General features: G+C 43.1%; 1 protein-coding gene across 3 annotated transcripts in view; it reads right to left on the minus strand.

Moving 5' to 3' along the window:
• The window catches only part of fhod1 (formin homology 2 domain containing 1), a 313,847-nt gene that overhangs the window by 118,578 nt on the left and 169,272 nt on the right, over nt 1–25,997 (minus strand). For all 3 annotated transcript variants that reach the window (XM_043707126.1, XM_043707128.1, XM_043707127.1), the window contains exons 6-8: nt 24,009–24,103; nt 19,543–19,654; nt 12,313–12,407 (exon numbers count right to left, since the gene is read on the minus strand). In XM_043707126.1, coding sequence (XP_043563061.1) covers nt 12,313–12,407; nt 19,543–19,654; nt 24,009–24,103 — 302 coding nt within the window. The remainder of the gene's footprint in view (nt 1–12,312; nt 12,408–19,542; nt 19,655–24,008; nt 24,104–25,997) is intronic.

Here is a 25,997-nt window from a genome sequence, read left to right on the forward strand (position 1 = left end):
TATGCAATGTTGACTTTTTTTAGAATAGCAAGAGTCAGAGTGTAAGTGGACAAAATGGAGCCAATGGATTCTGAACTAAGGAACAATTGCTGTACAACTACTCTGATTGGCTCCTAACCAGGTGACCATGAAACACCTAGCTTCAAAACAAAAGGCATCAGAAATCTGGGTGTGTGCATACAAGTGTATAGATAGGCACATCTAGCTTGGATGAGCTGGGTTTTCAGATTGTAAAGCCTTCAGTCTGAGACTGAAGTCTGGGACTTGGAATGGAGTTGGTGGAACTGCAGGTTTAGCATTCCTAATTTTTACATGAATCAAATTGCAGCATACCCAACCTAAATGTCAGACAAGTGCTCTGACAAATCAGAAGCAATGGAAGGAAAGAGAGAGATGATGCTGGGTGCGAGTGTATAACTGATAGTTGACCCCATGCCTGGAGAGGAGGCTAGTACCACGTGAGAATGGGGAGGGAGTAAAGGGTAGACTCTCAGAGGACTCTTGAGACAACATTACTAATTTGTGAAGAGAAGTCATTGCTATTGATGCTCTGGCTATGATCAAAGAGTACAAAGGGATTTCCTAATGAGGTGGACAAAAGTGAAAAGGCAACAGTTGGTGTGGGTTATCAAAAGCTGCAGAGATTACAGAGAGGCAAGGAGCAATAATATTCACAAATATATTTGAGACTTAAAAGGAAAGTACTGTGGCATGAATAGGAACTTGATTGGACAGATTCAAACAGGAAGTTGTAGCACATGGGACTTCGAGGATTTTGGAAAGAAAGGTTGGAGTTCAGACTGGGATATGGGTGGGTGGTGGGTTAATATATTAAGGAGGGGATGATGAAGGTTATTATAGAATCCCCTGTGTGGAAACAGGCCATTTGGCCTATCAAGTCCACACTGACCCTCCGAAGAGTATCCCACCCAAATCCACCTTGCCAACCCTATCCCTGTAACCCTGCATTTCCTATGACTAATCCACTTAACCAGCACATCCCTGGACTGTGTGGGCAATTTAGAATGGCCAATCCACATAACCTGCATTTCTTTGGACTGTGGGAGGAAACCAGAGCACCCGAAGAAACCCATACAGATACATGGAGAACATGCAAATCTCCATGCAGACAGTTGTCCAAGGGTGGAATCGAACCCGGTCTCTGGCGCTGTGAGGCAGCAGTGCTAACCACTAAGCCACTGTGCTGCCCATATCCTTGAGTAATATCCAAATAGTGGCCACCATTTCAAATATCAGTTAGGTAAGGGTCCCAAGAAGATCACATGCTATAATCCTATAGTGGGGCTCAAAAATCACAACCTTCTGACTCAAGGATGAAAGGTAGAACATTGGAGATTAGCCTTTATACACTTTAACTGTTGTTTACAGAGATGCACACTACACATCATATACTTCCAACAAACAATCTTTCTTCCAGCCTGTTCCATACATATTAACACAGGTAATCCTCAGTGAACACTCATTACATGAATAATTAACAGGAAGAAGGGCTTATGCCCGAAACGTCGATTCTCCTGTTCCCTGGATGCTGCCTGACCTGCTGCGCTTTTCCAGCAACACATTTTCAGCCATGAATAATTAACACCCAGTTGATCTCGATTAATAAGGGGTGGTAGAATTGGTTACTCTTGTCCCTACCCCTGAGCCAGGAAGCCCGGGTTCAAGACCCATCTATTCTGGGGGATGTATAAAAACATCCCCGAACAGACTCATTACAAAACACAGAACTGTGCGCTTAGGGCTGTTATGGCAGAGTGGTAGTATTCCTACCTCTGAGTAAGGAGAGCAGGGTTCAAGTCCCACCTGCTCCAGTGGTGTGTCCTAACATCTCTGAACAGGTTGCAAAAAAAGAACTGAGTGCTTAACCAAGCTGCCAGCATGGATAAACCAAAGATAAAATGGAAACGCTCTCAGTGGCAGCTTCAGTTTTATGAAACATGGAAAGCAGGCCTAGTCCTTCACTGCCAGAACGCAAATAGGAACTGAAACTTGTGCCTTTATTGTGCCGCACTTCCTAATTTAAAAAATATTCCTGCAATGTCATCACATTGATATCATTTTAAACCACATGCCTGTAAATAATGCAAGGCAATTATACTTCAATTCCATTCCTCTTCTCCTGCCCCATGTTGATGACTGTAATTAGTTACATGTCAGACTGAATAGCCCCCACCCCCACCATTCACTCTCTGTTGATTCAATGGTTTAGTCTCCAATTGAAAGGCCAACAAGATTTACACAAAGAATTAAGCAGTGTTTAATTTACACTTGCCAGCAGAGAGTCCCTTATTGTAGCCAAGCTTAAATATTTACAAAAAGACTGGAGTTTATGTACAGTTTAATAACAACCTCCAGTTTTAGCAGCCCAATCTTTCACTAGTTATGCTGCTGCCTGGTGTTTCAATGAGTACAGAAAAGAACCCCAGTATAGAGCAGTCATGCAACATTGTCTACCTTAAGATCTACATCACCCATCCGAATTGCTCTATGACCTGCATCATTTGCAGACCTCGTACACACTGAATACAAGCAAAAACAACTGCCAATAGAACTAAGCAGTTATAGTAAGCACAGCCAATAAATCCGAATTAACCTGATGTATAGGTGAAAGATTTTAAAAGCAGCCAGTAGGTGCACAGCCTCTGCTAATTTAGAAAACTACTTAAACAGATGTGTACAGGTTTGGGGTCTGGACTGTTTGCTAATATCCTCCCAACATGGTCAGCCAACAACCGATTGGACAACCATAGTGCACAGAGGCTGGCCCAAGCTCCGAGCTGGACTTGTGCCCCTCACTGAGAGGTTGCCCAGTGATCAGACAGCAGCTCCACCAGCACCAGGGATTTAACTAGTGGATGGTGCCGGTATTGCAAGCAGTCCTGCAATGGAGGCCCAAATGGGTCCAGACCAAAGGGGTCATTAGACGGAGAAGATTCAAGCACCTTAGGACGGAGGGGAGTTTGGGGAGGGGAGGTGTTTTAAATTACAGGTGAGGAGGAGGGAAGTGGGCGCTCCATCATGTAGGGATGGGGGAGGTGTCCCTGATGATCAAAGGACACAGTTAGAAAATAGCAACCCCTTCCTTCCACCCTTTAAAACGTCTTTATAAAAACATGCTGCCCACATCCGCCAACTGCCTGTGCCAACTGGAAGATGAAACGGGCAGGGTAATATTTGAGTCAACTGAGTGGTAATAAGCTCAGTTGAACTTTAATATATTTTTACATGAGGTGCCAATGTTGGCATCTGCCCCATCCCTTGCGCCCTCCCAACTGGTGGAAATGCCAGGCATTTACTCTGTACCCCTCATCCCTCCCACTCCCCTGCCAATAAGACATTTGACAATGGGATTATAAAATCCAACCCATTGTCCTTCTCAGTCATCTGCATTAACTTGGAGTTTACAGTTTAGATGCAATTAGGCTAAGTTCTTTGATAGAATGGATGTGCTTCAAAAGAAAAAGCTAGAAAGGGGCAATCATTGCCTCACTTAAATACACTTGAATTAAAAATAGAAAGTATTGCATTTAATATCAGATAGCTAAACAAAAATAAATCATTTATCTAGTGTGTGCAGTTATTTTGCAGTCTGATCGAACAACCCAGCCAGCCATAGTTAAACATACACACAGACACTACACAGACCTCAAGTCAGACCAAACTGAAGTGGGCTGGAACACTTGAACAAAGCGCCAGCTCAGCTTCTTCTGATGGACGCCAAAGCCAGGCCACCCATCGTCTTTGAGTGCATCCATCATCTCCAGCAGTAGTTTTGTTTGACTCAACTATGATTGCTGATGACCAAATCATGATATTAGTCTGCAATGTAAAAGATGCTGCACGCACCCCTGCTCAAGCTTAAAATATTACAATTCCAATAGCCAAGCGCTTTGCGACTAATTGTCTGTAAAATATTCTGTAAATCTGCATTCGTAGTTGGCACATTTTGAATCAGCACCTCAGGAACGCTAATATTCTCTGCCCAGATTAGCAACATTAAGGCACAGAAACCTAAAGACTTCTCAACCCACAAGCTTCGCGAATTATCAAAGAAAATCACTTCAATACAAACATACAACATCAATGGGCAAAATAAAATCAGCCTGCCGAGACTGTTGCATACTCCAGATGGCTGCAGCTCTAAGACCAGGCACTTCTAGTCTAGCTGGCAACCATGTAATCTCCTGCAAGAGGCAAAAATAAGGAAATCCAGGACCAATAGGGAGAAAGAAAAAACACTTTGGAATTTCTTTTCCCCTCAGGTGATTAAAACCTGTCCAGGAGATCCCATGGACTGAGTGTTGCTTTCCCTCGAAGTAATGTATTATAGAAAATTTTACTTTATCTTTCAACATCTTGTTCAGATGCCTTACTTTCCTAATGTTTTTGAACATGCTTTGTAAACTAGGTTTAGAAAAAGCCATGTTGCTTCATCTTTCTTGACTAGGCTACTCTACGCAAAGACATCATAATTCTGCCACTGGAGCCATTCAGGCTGCAACAGGTGGAGATTTGGTTTAAAAGCAGTTATAGAGTCATAGAGACGTACAGCATAGAAACAGACCCTTCGGTCCAACCCGTCCATGCCGACCAGATATCCCAACCCAATCTAGTCCCACCTGCTAGCACCAGGCCCATATCCTTCCAAACCCTTCCTATTCATATACCCATCCAAATGCCTCTTAAATGTTGTAATTGTACCAGCCTCTACCACTTCCTCTGGCAGCTCATTCCATACACGTACCACCCTCTGTGTGAAAACGTTGCCCCTTAGGTGTCTTTTATATCTTATCCCTTTCACCCTAAACCTATGCCCTCTAGTTCTGGACTCCACAACCCCAGGGAAAAGACTTTGTCTATTTATCCTATCCATGTCCCTCATAATTTTGTAAACTTTATAAGGTCACCCCTCAGCCTCCGACGCTCCAGGGCAAACAGCCCCAGCTGTTCAGCCTCTCCCTGTAGTTCAGATCCTCCAACCCTGGCAACATCCTTGTAAATCTTTTCTGAACCCTTTCAAGTTTCACAACATCTTTCTGATAGGAAGGAGACCAGAATTGCACGCAATATTCCAACAGTGGCCTAACCAATGTCCTGTACAGCCGCAAAATGACCTCCCAACTCCAGAGAGAGACAGAGAGAGAGAGAGACAGAGAGAGAGAGAGACAGAGAGAGAGAGAGACAGAGAGAGAGAGAGACAGAGAGAGAGAGAGACAGAGAGAGAGAGAGACAGAGAGAGAGAGAGACAGAGAGAGAGAGAGACAGAGAGAGAGAGAGACAGAGAGAGAGAGAGACAGAGAGAGAGAGAGACAGAGAGAGAGAGAGACAGAGAGAGAGAGAGACAGAGAGAGAGAGAGACAGAGAGAGAGAGAGACAGAGAGAGAGAGAGACAGAGAGAGAGAGAGACAGAGAGAGAGAGAGACAGAGAGAGAGAGAGACAGAGAGAGAGAGAGACAGAGAGAGAGAGAGACAGAGAGAGAGAGAGACAGAGAGAGAGAGAGACAGAGAGAGAGAGAGACAGAGAGAGAGAGAGAGACAGAGAGAGAGAGACAGAGAGAGAGAGACAGAAAGACAGACGACAGGTGGTTGTTCTACCCAAGGGTCACCATATCTCAGGCAAGGGGACAGTTTGAGAAGGAGGGCCCTTCATAGTGACCCCAGTTGTTGTGGGAATTGAACGCACGCTGTTGGTATCACTCTGCCTTTCAAACCAGCTGTCCAGCTGACTGAGTTAACCAGCCTCCTGCAAGACTAACACATTCCACAAGAGTAACTCAATTAGTCCCACTCCCTGTCTTTTTGCTGAGCCCCGGGAGGTTGCATATATACCCGATAAGAAACTATTTCCCTTTAAATGTTTTGATTTATTGTGCTTTCACTGCATACTAAGGCAGTGTATCCTGGATGCAAAAGAGTCCCTGCGTAAAAAAGCCTTTCCTCATGTCACTTTTAGATTTTTACCACTCCTTTTAAATCAGTGTCAAATGTTTCTCAAACGTTCCATTAATAAGAACAGTTTCTCTCTTGAGAGAGAGTACAGATCTCTCATGATTTTGAAACTTTTCCATCAGATAAACTCAGAAATTGGAAACTGCATCTGGATTGCTTCAGTACCTGAGAAGTTGAGAATGGTGCTGAACACAGCAATCATTGTTGACCATTCCCACTTCTGACCTTATGATGAAGGGAAGGTCAGTGATGAAGCAGCTGAAGATGGTTGGGCCTAGGACACTACCCTGAGGTATGTCCTAGAACTGAGATGACTAAGCTCCAACAACTACTTTGCTCAATTCTGTTTCCCTCTCCACAAGTGCTGCCTGACCTGCTGAATTTCTCCAGCATTTTCTCTATTTGTTTGATCTTTCCTGATGCTTGATCTAACTCCAACCACAAAGAAGTTTCCCTTTGATTCCCAATGGCTCCAGATTTTCTTGGTCTCCTTTGAGCCACACTGGATCAAATGTGGCCTTGACATCAAGGGCTGTCACTCTCACCTCTCCTCTGGAATCCAGCTATTTTGTCCATGTTTGAAGCAAGGCTGTAATGAGGTCAGGAGCGGAGTGGCCCTGGCGGAACCCAAACTGGGCGTCACTGAGCAGGTTATTGCTGAGCAGATGCTGTTCATAGCACTAATGATGTTATCTTCCCAACACTTGACCAATTTTTGAGAGTTGACTAAAGTCAGAAATTTCTTCTGAATTTTTGTGTACAGGACATACCTGGGTAACATTCCATATTGTCGGGTAGATTTAGCCATGCTGGCAGAGCTTGGGTAGGGAGCAACAAGTTCTGGAACACAAGTCTTCAGTACCATTGCTCGAATGCTGTCAGGGCCCATTGCCTTTGCAGTATTCAATGCCTCCACCTGTTTTGTGATATCACATGGAGTCAATCAAGTTGACTGAAGACTAATATTTGTGATGCTGGAAACATAAGTTGGGCCAAAGGGCCTGTTTCCATGCTCTATGAATCTACAACACTGGGAGGAGGCCGAGATGGATCATCCAAGTGGCACGTATGGCTGAAGATTACTGTGATTGCGTTTTACACTGATGATCAGTGTAACTGTTATAAAGAAGAATAACTGGACTCAAAACATTAGCTCTATTTTCTCTTCACAGATGTGCCAGACTTGCTGAGTTTCACCAGCAATTTCTGTTTTTGTTTGTTTCAGATCTCCAGCATCTGCTGTTTTATTTTAATGATTTTTATATATTATTGTAATCGTCCATCATAGCTGAACAGAGGGACTGTAACTTAATGATCTATTGGGGGGTCACGAAAGGAGCTGGTCAGTACTGTGTGCTCTATTGTACAGTCTGTTAACATAATTGTCACAGCTTCATATCCCTACTTACTCTTTCAAACCAAGACAGTAAAAATTGCATTTGTACAATAATAATGTGCACTGTTCAGTTCCTGTGCTTTCATGTAAGCTATAAAGGGTTTTCCAGCTAATCCTCACCACTGGAAGTGCGCTCATGTTCATGAGAAGAACCAATGAAAAGAGTCACCAAACTATGATCATTCACAGAGAAAATGTACCAAGTGGTTTTTTAACAATTTATTTTACTACAAAAGAACTCACTGCTTCTACATTAACTGACAGCAAAGTGGTCACAGCAACGGATTCCAAGGAGACTAGCAAACATGCCGCAAAAATGTAACATCTTTTCATCTAAAAATCAATAAACTGAAACTGGAATCAATTACTTCTCAACTGGTCTGCAAGGGACAGTAAATGCTATAAAGCAGGCAACATTACAGAATCAAATGTGTTTTGGGAATGAAGATGAAAGATTTGATTTACAATGGCTTACATTCTTACGATGGACTGGAAACAATCAAGGAGCAAGAATTTGAGATCAGAAGCTGGCTGGGTTGTAGGAAGCAGCAGGTACAAGTTATGGCAAGTGATTCTGGCAGGCAGGAGGAGGAGAGACGACAAGATAGATTGCGTGGACTCCTCCTGTTTCTAATCTAAGTCAGTGACTTGGGGCTTAGCTTTTAGCCCTCAATCGTGGCAGAAGCTATTTGGTCCCCCAAACCTGCTCCACCGCTTGATGAGATCATAACTGATGTGATCTGCCGTGTGTATGTGTCTGTGCATGTCCGTGTGTGTGTGTGCACATGCACTTGTGCATGCATGTATGTCTGTGTGTGTCCGTGTCCGTGTGTGTGTGTCCGTCTGTGTAGGTGGGTGCTTGGAGATCCTGCCTGACTAGATGTAGCAGTAGCTGCAGGCTGCCCTGTGAGATATTTAAGCTTGCTTCCTTCACCCCCCCCCAGCAGTTATGGCCTAGCTGCAAACAATACTGTTAATTTTAAACAAAGCGGAAGAGAAGCTGCCTCCATTTTAAAATACACTCCCCCTCATTGATCCTGCTTTCAAATTGGAAAACCTTTGGCCCCATTAAGGCTGACGGGGGAATGGGGGAAAATTCAGAAACACTGAATACATTCGTTCAATTCACAGGTAACGCTAAACCCACTCAGAAGAACTGAAAAAGCAGGAAGCAATTGAGTTTGATGAGACATCCAAAGATCCACAAAAGGAACTACCAAAATAATAGAAGATAAACTTTGGGAAAGCGAACACAGGGAATGACACACAGAAAGCACAGATATCCTATGAATGATGTTAACCGAGCTGGAGTGAAGATGAAACAGATCTAAGGGAACACTAAGGGTCAGCCTTTAACATTTCCAACCATTTCTGAGCACCAAGTAATAAAGCAAATTGAGTCATGTCCCTAAATCAGCAGAGTTTGAACTGGAGAAGTTATCATTGAGCCGTAATGTGCTCTGCTCATACTTAACGACAATTCCAGGTTTTACCTCAGAAACACAACCAAGTCACTCAAACTCTGAAGGACTAAAGGCTCATCTCCAGTGGAAGAGAATTGCATTATGAGCAAAGATGACAAAACTTTGAAAAGGGATCATTATAAATAAATACAATAAAGGATCTGGAGAAAGTAAACACCCAGCCCTAACTTGAAGGATAACTGTAAATCAAGGCAACAAGACAGAAGGTCAAACTGGAGAACTTAGGATTGATGTCAAGAGATTTGTAATCACCCAAAGAATGATTAAACATTTAACACAAACTTTCAGGTGCAAAAAGACTTCTGAGTCACAATAAATTACTGGACCGTGTCTCCGTTTTTCTTGATGTATGAGGTGTGTAGCCCATTATTTAGCATGTGTAACCTGAAAACAATATTAAAGAGTGACAGAACAGCTGGAAACAGCAATAGAGTAAAATTCAAACACAACCCTGGCCATAAAAATTGTACAACTAACAGCAGGCTATAAGCATTATGTCTTGGGGCAGAGAGAAACATTAGGCTTTCTGTTGTGCATTTTGATGCACTGAGCATTGTGGAGATAGGCTCAGCAGAATACACAGGAATTCCAGGGTAATACCAGGATGCTGCTAGCACTGCTCCCGAGATAAGGAAGGCAAATACTTACTATCTTCAATGGGACGAATAACTGAAATCATAGCAAATTAGGTATATTAGGATAGAAAGGAACAACTTTTACCATGCAGGTTAGAAGTTGGTAACAGCATATCAAGTGAACTTTCCAAAATTTCTGGATTGAGGAAATTCTCATTGACAATGTACAGAATTACCTGCTGTTTGGGTAAACGCCATTGCAAGTTACTGGTTGCCCCAAAAAGACAACTGTAAGAAGATTCACGAAGGACTGAAAGAGGGTGTACATGAGTTATCAAGGCAACCCATGTTGAGCCTTGAAAGCATTTCTCACATTCACTGGCAGTTGATAAAAATAAAAGCAAACGCTGGCAGGAACTATAGAAAACACAGCGTCTTGTGATGCCTAGACTGCCAATATCCCAGCGTAAATTGGAGGTGCGAACAGGGACCTTGTAGAATTCCCAATGTATCAGACTCAGAAGGAATTCCATGGAAAATGATATTTCCTTACACCAGGAACCCTCCAAAAGTCTCCATTAGACTGAAGACTTCACAGGTTTCCAACAAAATTAAGTAAAATAGTTGTTCAGGAAAAGTTAGATTATTAAATATATAATCCAACGCCTGTGTAACTATACAATTGAACCCATACTTACCTCATACCCCCCCAGACCATTACATGCTGTAGGATCTGATACCACACACCTCTCCTCTTCTCTCCTCTCCTCCCCTCCCCCTCTCCCGCCGCCCCCCCCACCCCACCCTCCCACCACCACCCACATGTTGTTAACTTATGCTGGTTGTCTTCTGCTAATTTAAATACTGCAATGTCTAAGAAAGCAATGCTTCCTTTCTGTGTTGTAGCTTTAAGTTTCATGGAGGGCTGATAGTTACTGAGGGTGTGGATGAGTCATTTCAATTCTGCTTCTTTGTGAGTGCAAAGACCCTGTATGTCAACACAAACACAAAAAGCAACGTGACTGTATCACCTAATAAATAACAATAAATAATGAGAATGACAGGGGAGATCCTGAGAACTGAAAAGCAGACCCCATCAAAAAAAATTGCGCCCAATGATAACATTCAAAATGTGCCTGAAATAAAGCACTTTGGGACTTGCCAAGTTCTTGAAAGTTAGAAATCACACAACACCAGGTTATAGCCCCAAAAGCTAGTGCTTCCAAATAAACCTGTTGGACTATAACCTGGTGTGTGATTTCTAACTTTGTACACCCCAGTCCAACACCGGCATCTCCAAATCAAGTTCTTGAAAGGCACTATATAGATTCAAATCATATTTTCTCAGTAAGTCTAAAACTCAAAAATACTGATTCAAAACTGGATTTGTTGATGGTAGGCCATAAAACGTAGGAGTAGAAGTAGGTCACTTAGCCATCAATTCTGCCCCATTGCTCAATGGGATTATGGCTGATCTCAATATTCAACTCCACTTTTCTGTCTTTTCCCCATAGCCCCTGGTTCCCTCACTGATTAAAAATCTGTCGATCTCAGCCTTGAATATATTGAATGACCTACCCTCAACAGACCTCTGTGATAAAGAATCCTACGGACTCACAACCGTCTGAGAGAGGAAAATCCTCATCTGTTTCATATGGGTGACCCCTTATTCTGGGATTGTGCCCTCTGCTCCTGGATAACATTCCCTTGGATTCCCTTACTAGCTGAGTGTGCTTTCGAGCCCTATGTACAGCAGCCACTCTTACGGAATTGGAAGTCAAAGCCACAATCAGTGTGCTCCATATATGAGCAGATTAGAGAGACTCTCTCACAAAGGGAAATAACCTCTCCGCATTGACACTGGCAAGTCTTCTCAAAATCTTATTTCTTTCAATAAGGTCTCCTCTCATTCTTTTAAACTCCAATGAGTACATGGGAGGCATGGTGTCTCATTGGTTAGCAATGCTGCCTCACAGTACCAGAGACCTGGATTCGATTCCAGCATCGGGCGATGGTCTGTGTGGAGTTTGCACATTTTCTCTGTGTCTGTATGGGTTTCCTCCAGTGCTCCGGTTTCCTCCCACAGTCCAAAGGTGTGGAGGTTAAGTGGATTGGCCCTGGGAAATTGCCCATAGTGTCCAGGGATGTGTGAGGTAGGCAGATTAACCATTGGAAATGCAGGGTTGCGGAGCTATGGGGATAGAACGGGATGCTCTTCGCTGGGTCAGTGTTGACTCAATGGACTGAATGGCCTCTATCTACACTACAGGGATTCTATCATTGCAGAGAGCGTCCAGAGCACAGGCACTCAACCTCTCCACACATGAAAAATCTTCTGAACTCTGGATCGGCCAAGTGAACCTTCGCTGGATTGTCTCCAGTGTCAGGATATCTTTCCTTAGATGAAGGGATCAGAACTGGTCACAATAGTCCAGGGTAGCATTAGGATTTCTATGGAAATGGAAACCAATGAATGCCAATGAGAAAATAAATTGAATGTCAGAGAATTTGAGACTCACCTCAAAGTGGAGGGAGTGACTGATGTCAGACCAGCGAGATACAAATTCCAACCCCCACATTGCCTTGGTGAGGGATGAGTCGAGAGTGTGGTGCTGAAAAAGCACAGCAGGTCAGGCAGCACCCAACGAGCAGGAGAATCAACATTTCAGGCAAGAGCCCTTCACCTAGAATCCTGATGAAGGGATCTTGCCCGAAACACCAGTGCTCCTGTTCCTTGGATGCTGTCTGACTGGCTGTGCTTTTCCAGCACCACACTCTCGACTCTGATCCCCAGCATCTGCACTCCTCACTTTCTCCTCCTTGGTGAAGGGTGCAACAGAATCTCAAGATTAAACAAACTTGCAAACTAGTCACATACAGCTTTTACCTTGTTAATGAGTGTCATGGTGAAGACAAGCAGCTCAGAATCAGCTCCATTCTTCTCCTCCAGAATTTCAACTAAATTTGTCCATGTCTTTGTGCCTGCAGAAAGAAAGGATTTTAACATGGTTATGTCAGACTAAAAAGTTATAGCAAAATATTGGAGACAATTTGATTATACCCAGCATCAGGATAAATTCTAACTGCAGAGTTAAGAGACACAGCTACATTACTCTTACACAAACCATCAATACATAAAATTTCAAGTGACACATTAATACATTTAACCATACAATGTAGACGGTGACCATTCAGCCTTGTTGAAAGAACTATTTGTCTGCCCTATCGTTTCCCCACAGAACCTGTGAATGCTTCTGCTTTAGCTATTTATCCATTTCCCATTTGAAATTCCGAATTGCTGGCACCATCCTGTCAGGTGATCCATTCCAGAGTATTACTGGCCACTGATTTAAAAAAATAATAAATTTGCTTCTCTCCCTGATTCTTTTGGTATCTACACTGAAGCACATGAATATGAACTGCACTAATATCAGCCAAGTGTGGTATTTACCCGAAAGTCAGATGGTCATTCTCTGGATCAGATGGCAGGCGGCATTTGACGTCTTGTATTTTAGTTACATTTGGCATATACGAATAAAGTCATCAATTGTACCTTACTTTAATGAACAGCAGCAAAACTCCATCAGAAACAAGCATTATCAGCAAGGATATGGTGAGAAGATGGTTTTCTTGGGTGGTGGGGGTCTGGGGCCCAAGGGGGCACAGTCTGAGAGTAAGGGATAGCTAATCAGGAAGAGTCTCTCCACTCAGAGGGAGTGAAGACACAAACCATCGCCTCTTTTCACAGCACGCTGCTGCTATGTTCTGATATTTACCAGTCCTGAATCCCACACAGCCATACTGTCAATCAGTAAGTACAGAAGAAAGGTTTGAGATGAGGGTGCTGGGACGGTAGGAATAGGACACCAGTTGAGCAGGCTGACTGGGAGCTAGGTAAGTAGTGACCCAACTGGGTAGGAGATGGAGGGCTGGAGGGAACGCCAGATGAATGGGTGTCAGTGTGCCTGGTGGCAGGGTGCCAGGTGGGAAAAGGTAACATGTCAAGTGTGTAAATGCCAGGGTGTAAGCTGGTAAGAGGGGGAAGGTAAGTGAGGCAGTAGGCTAGTGCAGAAATCAGCAGGGAGGGTCAGTGTCAGCTCCTGCAAGGGTATACGGTAAGGTGCAGCAGAGAAGTGGAGCTTCGAGTGTGTTTCTGTGCATGTGTCTACGTGTCAGTATGTGTATTTCCACACGTGTGCCTGTGTATGTGTGTCTCTGTGTAAGTGAGTCTGTGTGTATGTTTGTGTGTCTGTCTGTGAGAGTGGGTGTATGTGTGCACGTGAGCGTGTGTGTGTGTAAGTCTGTGTGTGTCCACCTGTGTCATTGTGTACAAACTGAGGGAAGTGGGAGTTGAGTCCAGTGGTAGGGTAATGGGAGTGTTGGGTGTGGAGTGGCGAAGGGGAGTTGGATCTGCGGCAGGGATTGTAGGGCTGGTTGCAGAATGGGACAGCTGAGGAATCGGGTCAGAGTCTGGGAGTGTATGGTGTCTGGGGAAGCTGTGGTCAGGGCTGTGTGAACTTAGTGTGGGGCCATTTGAATAGTTACTCAGGAGTTAGGCTACATATTAGAGTCATTATTAAATTGTCTGTTACATGATGTTAGACTCGGAGTCTAACTACGTATAGTCTAACTTTTCATCTATTTCAGTGGGACGCTCTGAACTTTCCAATTTAGTTGGAGATTTTCCGAGGGCTCCAGGTGTAGAGGAATTAACCAGCAACAGGAATTTCCTAAGCAATTCCTCCAGAGTGTGGTACACTGAAGATTTTGGAAGGTCCCCATGTACATCTCCTGCCTTTGCTGGAATAACAACTGGCTGACCGTTGGAGAATTCACCCCAACAAGTGTCGAACAAAGAACTACCTGGTGCAGTTGTCTAGTATGTACCCATCCCATTAGTCTGTGTGACAGAATGGTCAGACACAGCTATGTTTCGGGTTTTGGAAATGAGCCAATAAGGAATGAGACATCTGGCCTGGGCGAAGCGGAAATATTCAGCAGGCAAACCATGGCTGGGTTCCCCAGCACGCCTCTACCTACTGGAGAGAGACATGTGCTGCAGGACGCCAAAAACACAATGGGGACAGAGTTCTGAACAGGCAGCGTGGAAATGCAATGCATATTTGTTCCATTGCTCGGTGCCACCATCAGAACTTTCAAACAAGCACCAGGATACAGCTTGGCTGGTGGCCAGAAAGGGATACTCCCTGTTAGCTCCTACCTGGAGTTTCTCCACATTTAGACAATGCACTTAAGGCAGCTCTGATTGGAGGGTGGGGTGGGGTGGGGTGGGGAGGGGAGGGAGGGGGAGAGACAGGTCAATGGTCACCTTCTTCAGGAACGTGCCTTTGCAGGGGCTGGGAGGAGACGCAGTGGGTGTGTCATGGCAACTCTATGATGCAGGGACTCGCTGTTCACCGGACTGTTCCCTGTGACACATACTGAGATAAACAAACAAACACCAACAAAAGCTGTCAACTCGGTTATTTAGAGAGCTGTTGATTACTGGGTGGTATAGGCTGGTACTTTCCAAAGTCTGGGATAAGGTGGTGAAAGGGCATGACAAAACCCCACCAAGGCTCAATGAGGAAGGCCATTCCCTCAGGTCCTCTGGGCAATGTGAGGCTGGAAACAATGTAAAACCCTTCAAACTGAATAAATGACATGCTTGAATGTTGTAAATAAAACCTGGTAATCTCAATGTAGTGAGACACTTTAGTGGGTTATTTTTAATTTATTTGAGGGATGTCAGCATCACTGGCTGGCCAGCATTTATTACCTGTCCTGAATTGCCCTTGACAAGGTGGTGGTGAGCTGCCTTCTTGCACCGCTGCAGTCCATATGCTGTGGGTAGACCCACAATGTCCTTAGAGAGGGAATTCTAAGATTTTGACCCAGTGACAGTGAAGGAACGGCCAATGTATTTCCAAGTCAGGCTGGTGACTGACTTGGAGGGGGAACTTGCAGGTTGTGGTGTTTCCATGTATCTGTTACCCTTGTCCTTTGAGATGGAAGTGATTATGGGTTTGGTGATGCTGTCTAAAGATTTTCAGTGAATTTCTGCAATGCATCTTGTAAATAATACACACTGCTGCTACTGAGTGTCATTGGTGGAGGGAGTGGATGTTTGTAGATGTAATGCCAATAAAGCGGGCTGCTTTGTCCTGAATGATGTCAAGCTTGAGTGTTTTTGGAATGGGGAGTATTCCATCACACTCCGGACTTGTGCTTTATGGATGGTGGACAGGCTATGGGGAGTCAGGAGGTGAATTACTCACCATAGAATTGTTAGCCTCTGACCTGCTCTGGTGGTGAGTCCAGTTGGGTTTTTGGTCAATGGTAACTCCTCCCACGATGTTGATAGCGAGGGATTCAGTGATAGTAATATCATTGAGTGTCAAGGGGTGGAGATGGTCATTACCTGATATTTGTATGGTGCAAATGTTATTTGCCACTTGTCAGTCCAAGCCTGGATATTGTCCAGATCATTTGGATATGGACTGTTTCAGTATCTGAGGATTTGCCAATGGTGCTGAACAGTGTGCAACTATTGGTGAACATCTCCACTTCTGACCTTATGATGGAGGGAAGGCCATTGATGAAGCAGATGAAGATGATTGGGCTGAGGACACTCCCCTGAGGAACTCCTGCAGGGATGACCTGGAGCTGAGATGACTGACCTCCAACAATCACAACCACCTTCCTATTTGGCAGGCATGGCCCCAACCAGCTAGGAGTTTGCCCCACTGATACCCACTGATTCCGGTTTTGCTAGGGTTCCTTGTTGCCACACTTGGTCAAATTCAGCCTCAATGTCAAGGGCTGTCACTGTCACCTCACCTCATGTGGCACAATGATGGTATTCTTGCTTCTGAGCCATAAGGTCTGGGTTCAAGTCCCACCTGTGCTTGGAGGTGTGTCAAAGGCATGTCTGAACAGGATGTTCAAAAATAATGTGTGAGGCACTTTAGAATATCACACTTTACATTAAAATAAACTGATCTGATTTGCACTTTATGTAAAGAGAACCTTAAACTGTTATGTAATGTTTGAATAAAATACACTGTGGAAAACAAAGTGCCAGGATAAAGGTATGAACCCAATTCCACAGCTCACCACATCATCCTTGGCCACATCATCATATGTACAACCTGATTGCACTGAACTTATCGAAGGCCCCTGCTATAATTTCTTTAGTAATAGCAAACAAATATTTTCCCTGGGAGAGACGCTCACTTACAGTTTCCTGCTTTCTGACTCCCTTTTTCAAATCTTCCAATCTAATGGTACTACTCACGATTGAAGGACATTTTGGAAAATTAAAAATAATGGATTAACCATCTCACTTGCCACTTCTTTTAACACTTAAGGATGAAGTCCATCAGGGCCCAGACATTATGAGGAACAACCAATAAGAAACCCAGTAAGATCACCAGGAAAGATGGGAGTGACTGTAGCCAATTACCGTACACATTTATTGCCTTCTTCAACTGCACAGTTATTGGCAATCAGCTAATGTTAGTGGTGGTGAAAACCAGCTCATAGCTAACTGTAAGAATGGGAGTAAACCAGTCAGCCGAGGATACATGCTCTCCTATTGAATTAGCTTGTGACTGATCTGCATCTTCACTCCATTATTCAGCAGCTCGGTTCCACATTCTTTGCCCTTGCCTGACAAGAATCTATCAGCAAGTTTTCCCATTGCATTTAGATACCAGTCCCAAATGCTCTGATCATCTGCTAAGAATTAACCCACACAATGTTCAGTTTCTCACCACCGTTCTCCCCTCCACACCCCACCTCCCCGCAATCCTGATGCCGGCTCATTTAAGTCAGGGCTGCTGGCCTGTGGCCTGCATTAAAAATCGGTCAAGTACAGAATTCCTGCAGCCAGCCTGCCAGATTGTATCAGGGTGCAGAACTTTTTAACAGCTGCAACGATAAACAAATGGTGTAGCCGACGTTCAGCACAGTGAGTCAGACACAGAAAGAAGAAGAAAGTGGAACTGAAGACATGTAGAATTAACATCTGGCCTGGTAGCACATTCTTACAACTCATTAACTTTCATTCAGTCTGGCTACATAAGCTCAACATGAATGTAAGGTCACAGATTTTTTAGGTTTATCCAGCAAGATTAACCACGACTAATTTTTTTTTAATTGTCAACATATTTGTAAACTTCAGCAACTGAAGTAAAATTAATAACTCAATTTTTGCATTTAGATTAGGTTCAAAAGTTTTGGTTTGATGGGCATGAACTGAGTTTTCAGATCCGCCCAGGAAGTACTGTTACAATTTATAATTAATTGTGGGAATGCTGCACATTAAACAGCAGCATATCGAGTTCAAGAGGGAGTTGGTTAAATTACTCATTATTGTCAGGAGACATCAGCTCTTATTCCTGCTTTTCAAGATTCAAAGTGACAGCTCCAATGGACTTTTAAGAAGTGGGATTTTCTTTTAAGTCTTGGTCCCCACAAAACAAAATGGTCAGAATAATTGGACTAGGAGAAAGTGAGGACTGCAGATGCTGGGGATCAGAGCTTAAAAACTTGTTGCTGGAAAAGCGCAGCAGGTCAGGCAGCATCAAAGGAGAAGGAGAATCGATGTTTCGGGCATAAGCCCTTCTTCAGGAATGAGGAGGGTGTGCCAAGCAGGCTAAGATAAAAGATAGGGAGGAGGGACTTGGGGGAGGGGCGTTGGGAATGCGATAGATGGAAGGAGGTTAGGGTGAGGGTGATAGGCCGGAGATGGGGTGGGGGCGGAGAGGTCGGGAAGAAGATTGCAGGTCAATTCACCTATCGCATTCCCAACGCCCCGCCCCCAAGTCCCTCCTCCCTACCTTTTATCTTAGCCTGCTTGGCACACCCTCCTCATTCCTGAAGAAGGGCTTATGCCCGAAATGTTGATTCTCCTTCTCCTTTGATGCTGCCTGACCTGCTGCACTTCTCCAGCAACACATTTTTAAGAATAATTGGACTGCCCACCACACCTTATTGTGTATTTCAAATTCTTGTAACAACTTTAACTACACATAAGAAAGTGGAACCTTCAACTACCTCAGAGTGTCACTTTCCTTATCATTTCTTTTCTCAGCTGATTCCCTCAAAAGTCAGTCTAACACATGGTCAGCATAGATCTGCACTCCCAGAGTCCAGGAACATGGAGTATCCTGGTTGCTGCAGAATTGAAACCCAGTTGTCACACACACCTACAATGCTGTCATGATTTGGAGATGCTGGTGTTGGACTGGGGTATATAAAGTTAAAAATCACACAACACCAGGTTATAGTCCAACAGGTTTATTTGGAAGCACTAGCTTTCGGACAACCACCAAAAGCTAGTGTGCTTCCAATTAAACCTGTTGGACTATAACCTGGCATTGTGTGATTTTTAACCTACAATGCTGGTGACCGTGGAGACAATTCAGCAATCTGATCACTATCAATACGATAATACAGTTACAAAGAGAGCGATTATGTTGATGAGTGTCACTGTCCTGTCATAATGACCCATCATCTCCAGAAGGGATAGTTACAGCAACAATTTAAGATTCGCTTTTAGACTCACGGCCTCTGAGAGCCCACTGCTTGTGCCTCTTCACCTGTATCGATCACAGCCCTAAAGCCAGGCTCAGACTGAATAAATTCCATACTCCATGGGCAGTAAATCAATGGTCCAGCTTGCTCTAACCTTTTGCACTTCTTGTGTCGACTGACAAACTTTGAGGCAAAGTCAATAAATCTGACTTTTTTTTTGCTCCCAGTGGGATCTCAGTACAAGGGAATGTACCTTGTCAGTCACAAAACCTCAGGGCAAACACTGAAGACCAGAGATTAGCATCACAAATGCACCACACATTTCAACATGTTATTTTCAATTAAAGTACACTAAATTCCCTTGAAGCATTCAGTCTGAAACTTTATCAAAAGAAGTCAACAGCAAAAACAAAAGCCACAGTCACTGTAATTTTAAAATACACTATTGGAGGTGCAAATGTACTTATGTACAAGCTAATATCAGTTTTGTCTATTGTTATAAGTAATGAATGCTGTGCTTTGAATACTTGCACTGTCTGCTTCTAACTCTCCCCGATCTCTTTACAATAGCACTTACCTCTTTTATCGTCCACAGTGTTGACAGCCTGGATCAGAAGAGCTGCGTTGTTCTCTGTGTATTCCACAAACACCAACAGGAGTTTCAGAGCAGTCTTCACCACCAAACGGTACTGGGATTGAGCAACAGAAAAGCAGACTGTGAGCTAATTGTCAGATTTACCAGCTAACAAGAGCAGCAGAGGGAGGGAAGTTGTTCAGTCTGAATTCCCTGACCTTACCAGGAGGTGTCATTGTAGAGCTGCAAGAGTTCAAGTTTGAATGAAATCACTCTCATTTGCCTTCTATGACCATGTTCATTTCTTTACCCTCTTATTTTAAAATGCATATCCACTCTACCAACTATTACAAATAATCAGCTCCGTAACAGATTGTTTGAGCGGAAATAGAACATATTTTCAGAAGAAAAGACTTCTGTTTCTTAACTTGTGACGTTGTACAAACAGACACTTTAGAAATTGAGAAGAGATCAACTAATTTCAAAAGTTAGCAACAAAGCAATTCCCATGCAAAGGTGTGCTATCAGGTTAAATGCACCAAACGGTCAGGTAATGTTCAATCTCTTATGGAGTGGGTCTGGCATCAGGTAATTTAAGATCTTTTTCTTGAGGATTTGCACTTTGCAATCCAGCCCTCCCTCTCACCTCCCAGCATCATAGGAAGCAAATAAGTCAGTCACATCTGATCACCTGGGATCTAAAAGTCAGAACCATAAACCCAAAAGGCAAGTTTACAGCAAGCAGGTTCCTTCAGCTCCCCTGCCTCTACCTGACTGCACCCCATGAGTGAAGCCTCTCGCTGTCCCAGTCCTCCTAAACTGAAGCTCTGCTATGCCATCCCAAGTACCATCGCATGGCTTTGCCATTTGGTTACAGTGTACATAGTGGTTTAGTTAGATAAATCTGCAGCAAAGCTTCTGCTTAAATTGATTAAACAAGTCTGTACATTTCAATAGAATTTAAATACAATAACGCCGTGTGTAATTTTAATAAAGTAACCAGATTACTTTCAATTTAATGGCACATTCTTTGCTTTTTAAAGAAAAATCAAACTGTCTTTAAAGCAATTCCAATTTAAATAATGAACCAAATCAGAAATTTGAGGTTCCCCATCAAAATTGTTGAGCTTTCTGTTAGTTTGACTCAGTGCAAACCATAAATTGATGCTGCTTTCTGGCTGACTGTATAGACCCCTGCTGGCAGACTGAATGTTCAGCAGTCTTCTGACATGGCATATTTGTTGATCTAACAGTAAATACCAGCGCTGTCACATCATTAAAAAACAGCATTCTTTGTTGATAGCCGCTGGGCAGAACTATAAGTCAGTAATCTGGTGAAATGTGCTTTATAAATGGAAATGGCTAGTCTTAAAAATTAACTGTCAAATTTAATTCCTCAGGCAAAACAAATATCTCGGTCTGCTTGACATTCATTGTAATTCATTAAAGTTACATTTTGCATCTCATATACTGATCGTTTCCTATTAATATCAAAGATATAAAAAGAAATACAGATTAATTATTTGTGGCTCCTTTTCCCACATCTTTTATTAAGACCACAGCAGGTGCTTAAAAGTTAGCACCTTGTAAACATTTCTATAAAAAGACACACGTGCGTGTTAAAAAAATGTGCTGCTTCCTGTTCAGTAACAGAACATGAAACAAAAACTGCCCGTTCCACATTGAGGCTCGAAATATTAGTGCGAGTCAATGGATTGCCTGGGTTCTATTCAAGTGAAAGCAGCCGGCTTTTGATTCACATCACTTGCAGTTTAACCAATGCAACATGTTGGATATTGCCAGGGGAAATGGAGGTTACAATGGGCTCTGGTTTCCTGTAACATTTTTCTTATTACTTACATCTTACTGTGACAACACTGGGAAAAAGATACATCACTTGTATGTCAGCCTCAATTTTGTTTTATGAAATTGAAGCTAATCAGGTTACAAGTTGTCACGAATGTACCGGAGTCCATCATTCCAATAATTAACTGGTTGGTGGTGACGGAACTACTTGTGGTCAATTGAAGAATGCACTCCTTTATAATGAGAGGACTATTAGCCTTGTAGAACTCCCTCTAGTAACTTTACATCTATATTAAACACTAAAACTGGACCCAAAGTCGCTTCACCAAAGCCAGATGCAACTTCAAAATCACCTCCATTTGATTTAATTAGTTAATTAACACTTTTTATGGACACCCTAAATTATGTTTGTGTAACACTTCTGACACTATCCACAAACCTCGCTGGCCTCTTTCCTGCTCAGATCCTTCAAATATGTGACCATCTAATAGCAATATTCATTTCTTTGGTGCAATGAGATGATTTTACGTATATCCACGATCGATGTTATTGCAAGACAGAGAAAATTCATAAATGACTTGCAACAAAAACTGCTTGACATGCACCCTTTACTAAATACCCGGATACTGCCATCCTTACCTGGTCTGGCCTACATGTGACTCCAGACCCATAGCAATGTGATTGACTTTTAACTGCCCTCTGGACAATTAGGGATGGGCAATTAATGGGCAGCAACCCCCTCACCTTGTGAATGATTTTTTTTAAAAAGCACCTGATCACTTTGTTGTGTCCCTAGACTTTGTTATGGTTCTGGTGGGAAGTATGTGTTGGAACTCAAACTCCACTAAACCACACGCCATACCAAGAGTGTCCATGTCTTATTCAAACACCAAAAATGGTCAACATGTTTCTCTTCATTACTGTCAACTAGAACAAAAGAGACTTTCACTGACTTCTCAATTAGCTCAAAAATAACAAATTTTAGAGGAAACATACTCTTCAAAAAATGGTATGTTGCTTATCAACTAAGCTACTAGTATTAAACTATGTCACCCTGAATCCCATCATACACACATTAAATACACAGATAGGATACAGATGTTCATTACTCTACAGAGCTATTATGATTGGGGCAAAAATCATTAGGCGAAAGCGAAATAAAAAACAACATCTCTGTGGGTCAAGGAGCATCTTCCGATAAGAAATAGGTTGACCTCTCACATTAACTTTGAATTGCTGTCCATGAAACCAGAATGTTGACAGTTTCAGTCTAATGAAAAGTCTTCAGACTAAACTTCAGTTTCTGCTGGGAAATGGCATTTGAAACTTTACCAGGCTTTACTCCTGCTTCATTGACAGGGTTACACACAGTGCTGCTTTCAGCTCCAAGCCCTGACTCTTACTGACTAAGACAGAGACAATACTGTTGCTGCTCCTTGACCATTTCTCCAACATCCCACAGCTGCTAGGTGTGCACTAAAAAAAAACACACTGCACCTCAGTCCAGAGGCTGTTGCTAGATAATGGCAGAATTAATCAATTAAGACTTCCTTGGTCTGTTTTCTCAACAATTAAAGCAATGTAACTCTACTCTTATCTCTCCCTCTCTCAAACTTTGCTGGACACTGCTTTCCGAAGTCACTTGCATTTTTGAAACAGCAAATAGACCATAGTCTCCTTTAATCTTTTGACTAAACAATCACAAGATAACTCCTTCATAACCCAGTAATGTCCAAATGCATCCATATTCCAAATCCCATGGTCCAAAAACACTTGCATTCCAAACAACTTCCATTACCACTGTTCTTCCCTCAAAATCCATGCCATGTTTTCTGAAGCACCCAGTGACTAAAGGTTAAACTCAAGAGCAAGGACATACCTCGAATGAAGATGCTAAATTATTGATTCAACCACATCCACTCCCCCAAGCAGTGAAAATCAGGGGCAAGAAAGAAATCAATCCCAAAAGGTAATGACAAGAACAGATTGCATATTATTATTCATGAATTGTTCCAAGCAATGGCCAAAAAATATTCACACCAACAGCAATATCGACAGCTGTTACAGACCTGTTCTACATGGGAGTATGGACAGCAAGCGATTTGACCATAATTGTTTTTATATAAATCATGTGGTGTGCATGCTGCTAGCTAGGCCAGAATTTACTGCCCATCCCTAATTTTACACAGGGCAGTCAATGCTTAATTACATTTCCGTCAAATGTGAGCCAGACCAAGTAATGACAGCAGATTTCCTTCCCTAAAGGACATTAGTAAACCAGATGAGTTTTTACACCAATGGACTGTTATTGCATGATCACCATTAGTCTAGCTTTTATTTTTAGATTTTTCAATTATATTGAAACTTCACCATCTAGATGCAGTGGGATTCAAACCCATGCTCCCGGGAATTAGCCTGTGGTTCTGGAATTCAGGATCCAGTGCACCACTATCCGATATCCAAATGCATACACTTTTCAGCCACGTTCCTTGGGGAATGGACTCAAATTGGGAAACGGGACTCATTTCTTATACTCTGCAGTCTTGAGAAAACCAAGTCCAATTGCGATACCCTTCTGCAGTCTGGTGAAGAGTAATCCTGCTCGAAACTTTCAAATTCATGTAAAATTAAACACTCATTGTAAGTTAGGATGCATGACTCACCATGCTGCCAGACAGTGTGTACAGCCATTGGACAGTCTCATTATGACCAATGACACCATTCATTCCATCCACAAACAGCATTATCTGGCTCAGAGCTGTGAATGAAATTGAAGAGACTGTAAGCTATGTCCTGACAATTCTGATGTTTCAAACAACTTTACTCAGGTTTGGTGTTGGTACCAAAAAAATCACTGCAATTACTGAAACGTTGATGTAGAAACAAAGTATTAGCAAAAGTCAACATGTCAAGCAGCACCCATGAGAAAACTGAGAAGTCAGTGCTTCAAGTGAATGTTGTTCATTAGAATAATCATCTGGACATCCATTTTCCAACAATTAACACAGCTCACACTGGTTAAATGCTTCATAATTTTTTTTCAAACCTATTTTTCTAATCAACCTGCTCAAAGATGTTATTACCTATCACTGGAGCAGGTGGGACTTGAACCCGGGTCTCCCAATCCAAGATTTGGGACACCAGCACAGCTCAACAAGAGCCATTACCAGATCATAATTGTTAACCTGGGGAATTAACGTGCCTATTAGGGAGTGGTGATGGAAAAGCAGAGCAGGTCAGGCAGCATCCAAGGAGTAGGAAAATCGACGTTTCGGACAAAAGCCCTTCATCAGGAAACTGACTGACCTGCTGTGCTTTTCCAGCACCACTCTAATCTAGACTCTGATTTCCAGCATCTGCAGTCCTCACTTTTCCTGAGCCCATTAGGGACCCAAGGGAAAACCTTCACACAGAGACAGAGGACATACTTAACATATTAATTGAGTATTTTACATCTGTTTTTGCAAAGGAAGTAGGTGACATGAAGCCCACACCAGATGAGATAATTAAAAAGGACACACTAGAAAAATAAGCAATACTGAAAATTGGTAAAGGCACCTGGTCCCAGTGGACCGCTTCTTCAGTTACTGTAGTAAAAAGGCAAAAATAACTGAGGTATTGGTCCCAATCTCTCAATCCTCAATGGATAAGGAAGTAACATTTGGAGCACTGGAGAAATTATTTATTCAAAACCATGGAGAGAGATAGTGAGAAATTGATAGGCCTCACATCAATGGTGAGAAAGTTATTATCAGTAACAAAATGAACTTTAATCTGGAAGCACATGGATGAATCAGGGTCAGTCAGTCAAGGGGCAACCTACTGAGACCTTCAGAATGAACAAATAGGGACAAACCATGACTTTGTTCTGTCAATACCCTGGAATTAGAGCGAAAATCATCGACAACCGATTTAGAGAAAAGATAGAGAGTTGTTGAGGTCAGGGAGGTGCTACATGAAACGCTGTTGAAACAGATTTTTAACTCCATGTGGGAGTAGGCATAGAGGCAGATGGGTATGAAAACTCACAATGTTGGTGAGCATGCCAGTTTTCCAGCACCCATCCTGGATCATTTTCCCTGGGGGTGGGAATGGTGGGGTGGAATCAGTGGGACTAACTAGTTGTAAGCAGTTGGATACAACTGAGCTGCTTGATGTCCGATGAGCAAAGACCATTGGAATTCCTCAGTCAGTCTTCAGGCTCTAGGAGGGTTCGGATGGTGAAGTGGCTGACTGCAACAGTCTCCCAAGTGGCTGATCTGGGGACCTGCTTTCCAGTCACCTACCTGCCTGTCCACAAGCCAAGGATGCCCTGTGGAGAGGGCATCTCCTTCCAAGATGGGTGTGGACCTCCTATTACCCTTTCAGCCTCGAGAACCTGTTTAATTTGGCAGTGAGCCAGCCTTGGGCCTACTAATTAGCTTATTCGGTTGAGGCGGGGGGGGGGGGGGGGGGTTGGTGTGGGGGGTGATGATACCACAAGGTGATCCACGGTTTGTGACCACTGAGGCATGTAGGCAGCGATGAGGATCTTACAGGATTATGGCCAAAAAGGATGGCAAGTACCTTTTGCAAAAAGCCAGGACCAGCAGGATGGAGGGAATGGCCTACTCTGTAATTATGCTATGATGCGAGATGGTTATAAGTGGCCA

This window comes from Chiloscyllium plagiosum, chromosome 17 (assembly GCF_004010195.1).
Source record: "Chiloscyllium plagiosum isolate BGI_BamShark_2017 chromosome 17, ASM401019v2, whole genome shotgun sequence".
Lineage (NCBI taxonomy): Eukaryota > Metazoa > Chordata > Chondrichthyes > Orectolobiformes > Hemiscylliidae > Chiloscyllium > Chiloscyllium plagiosum.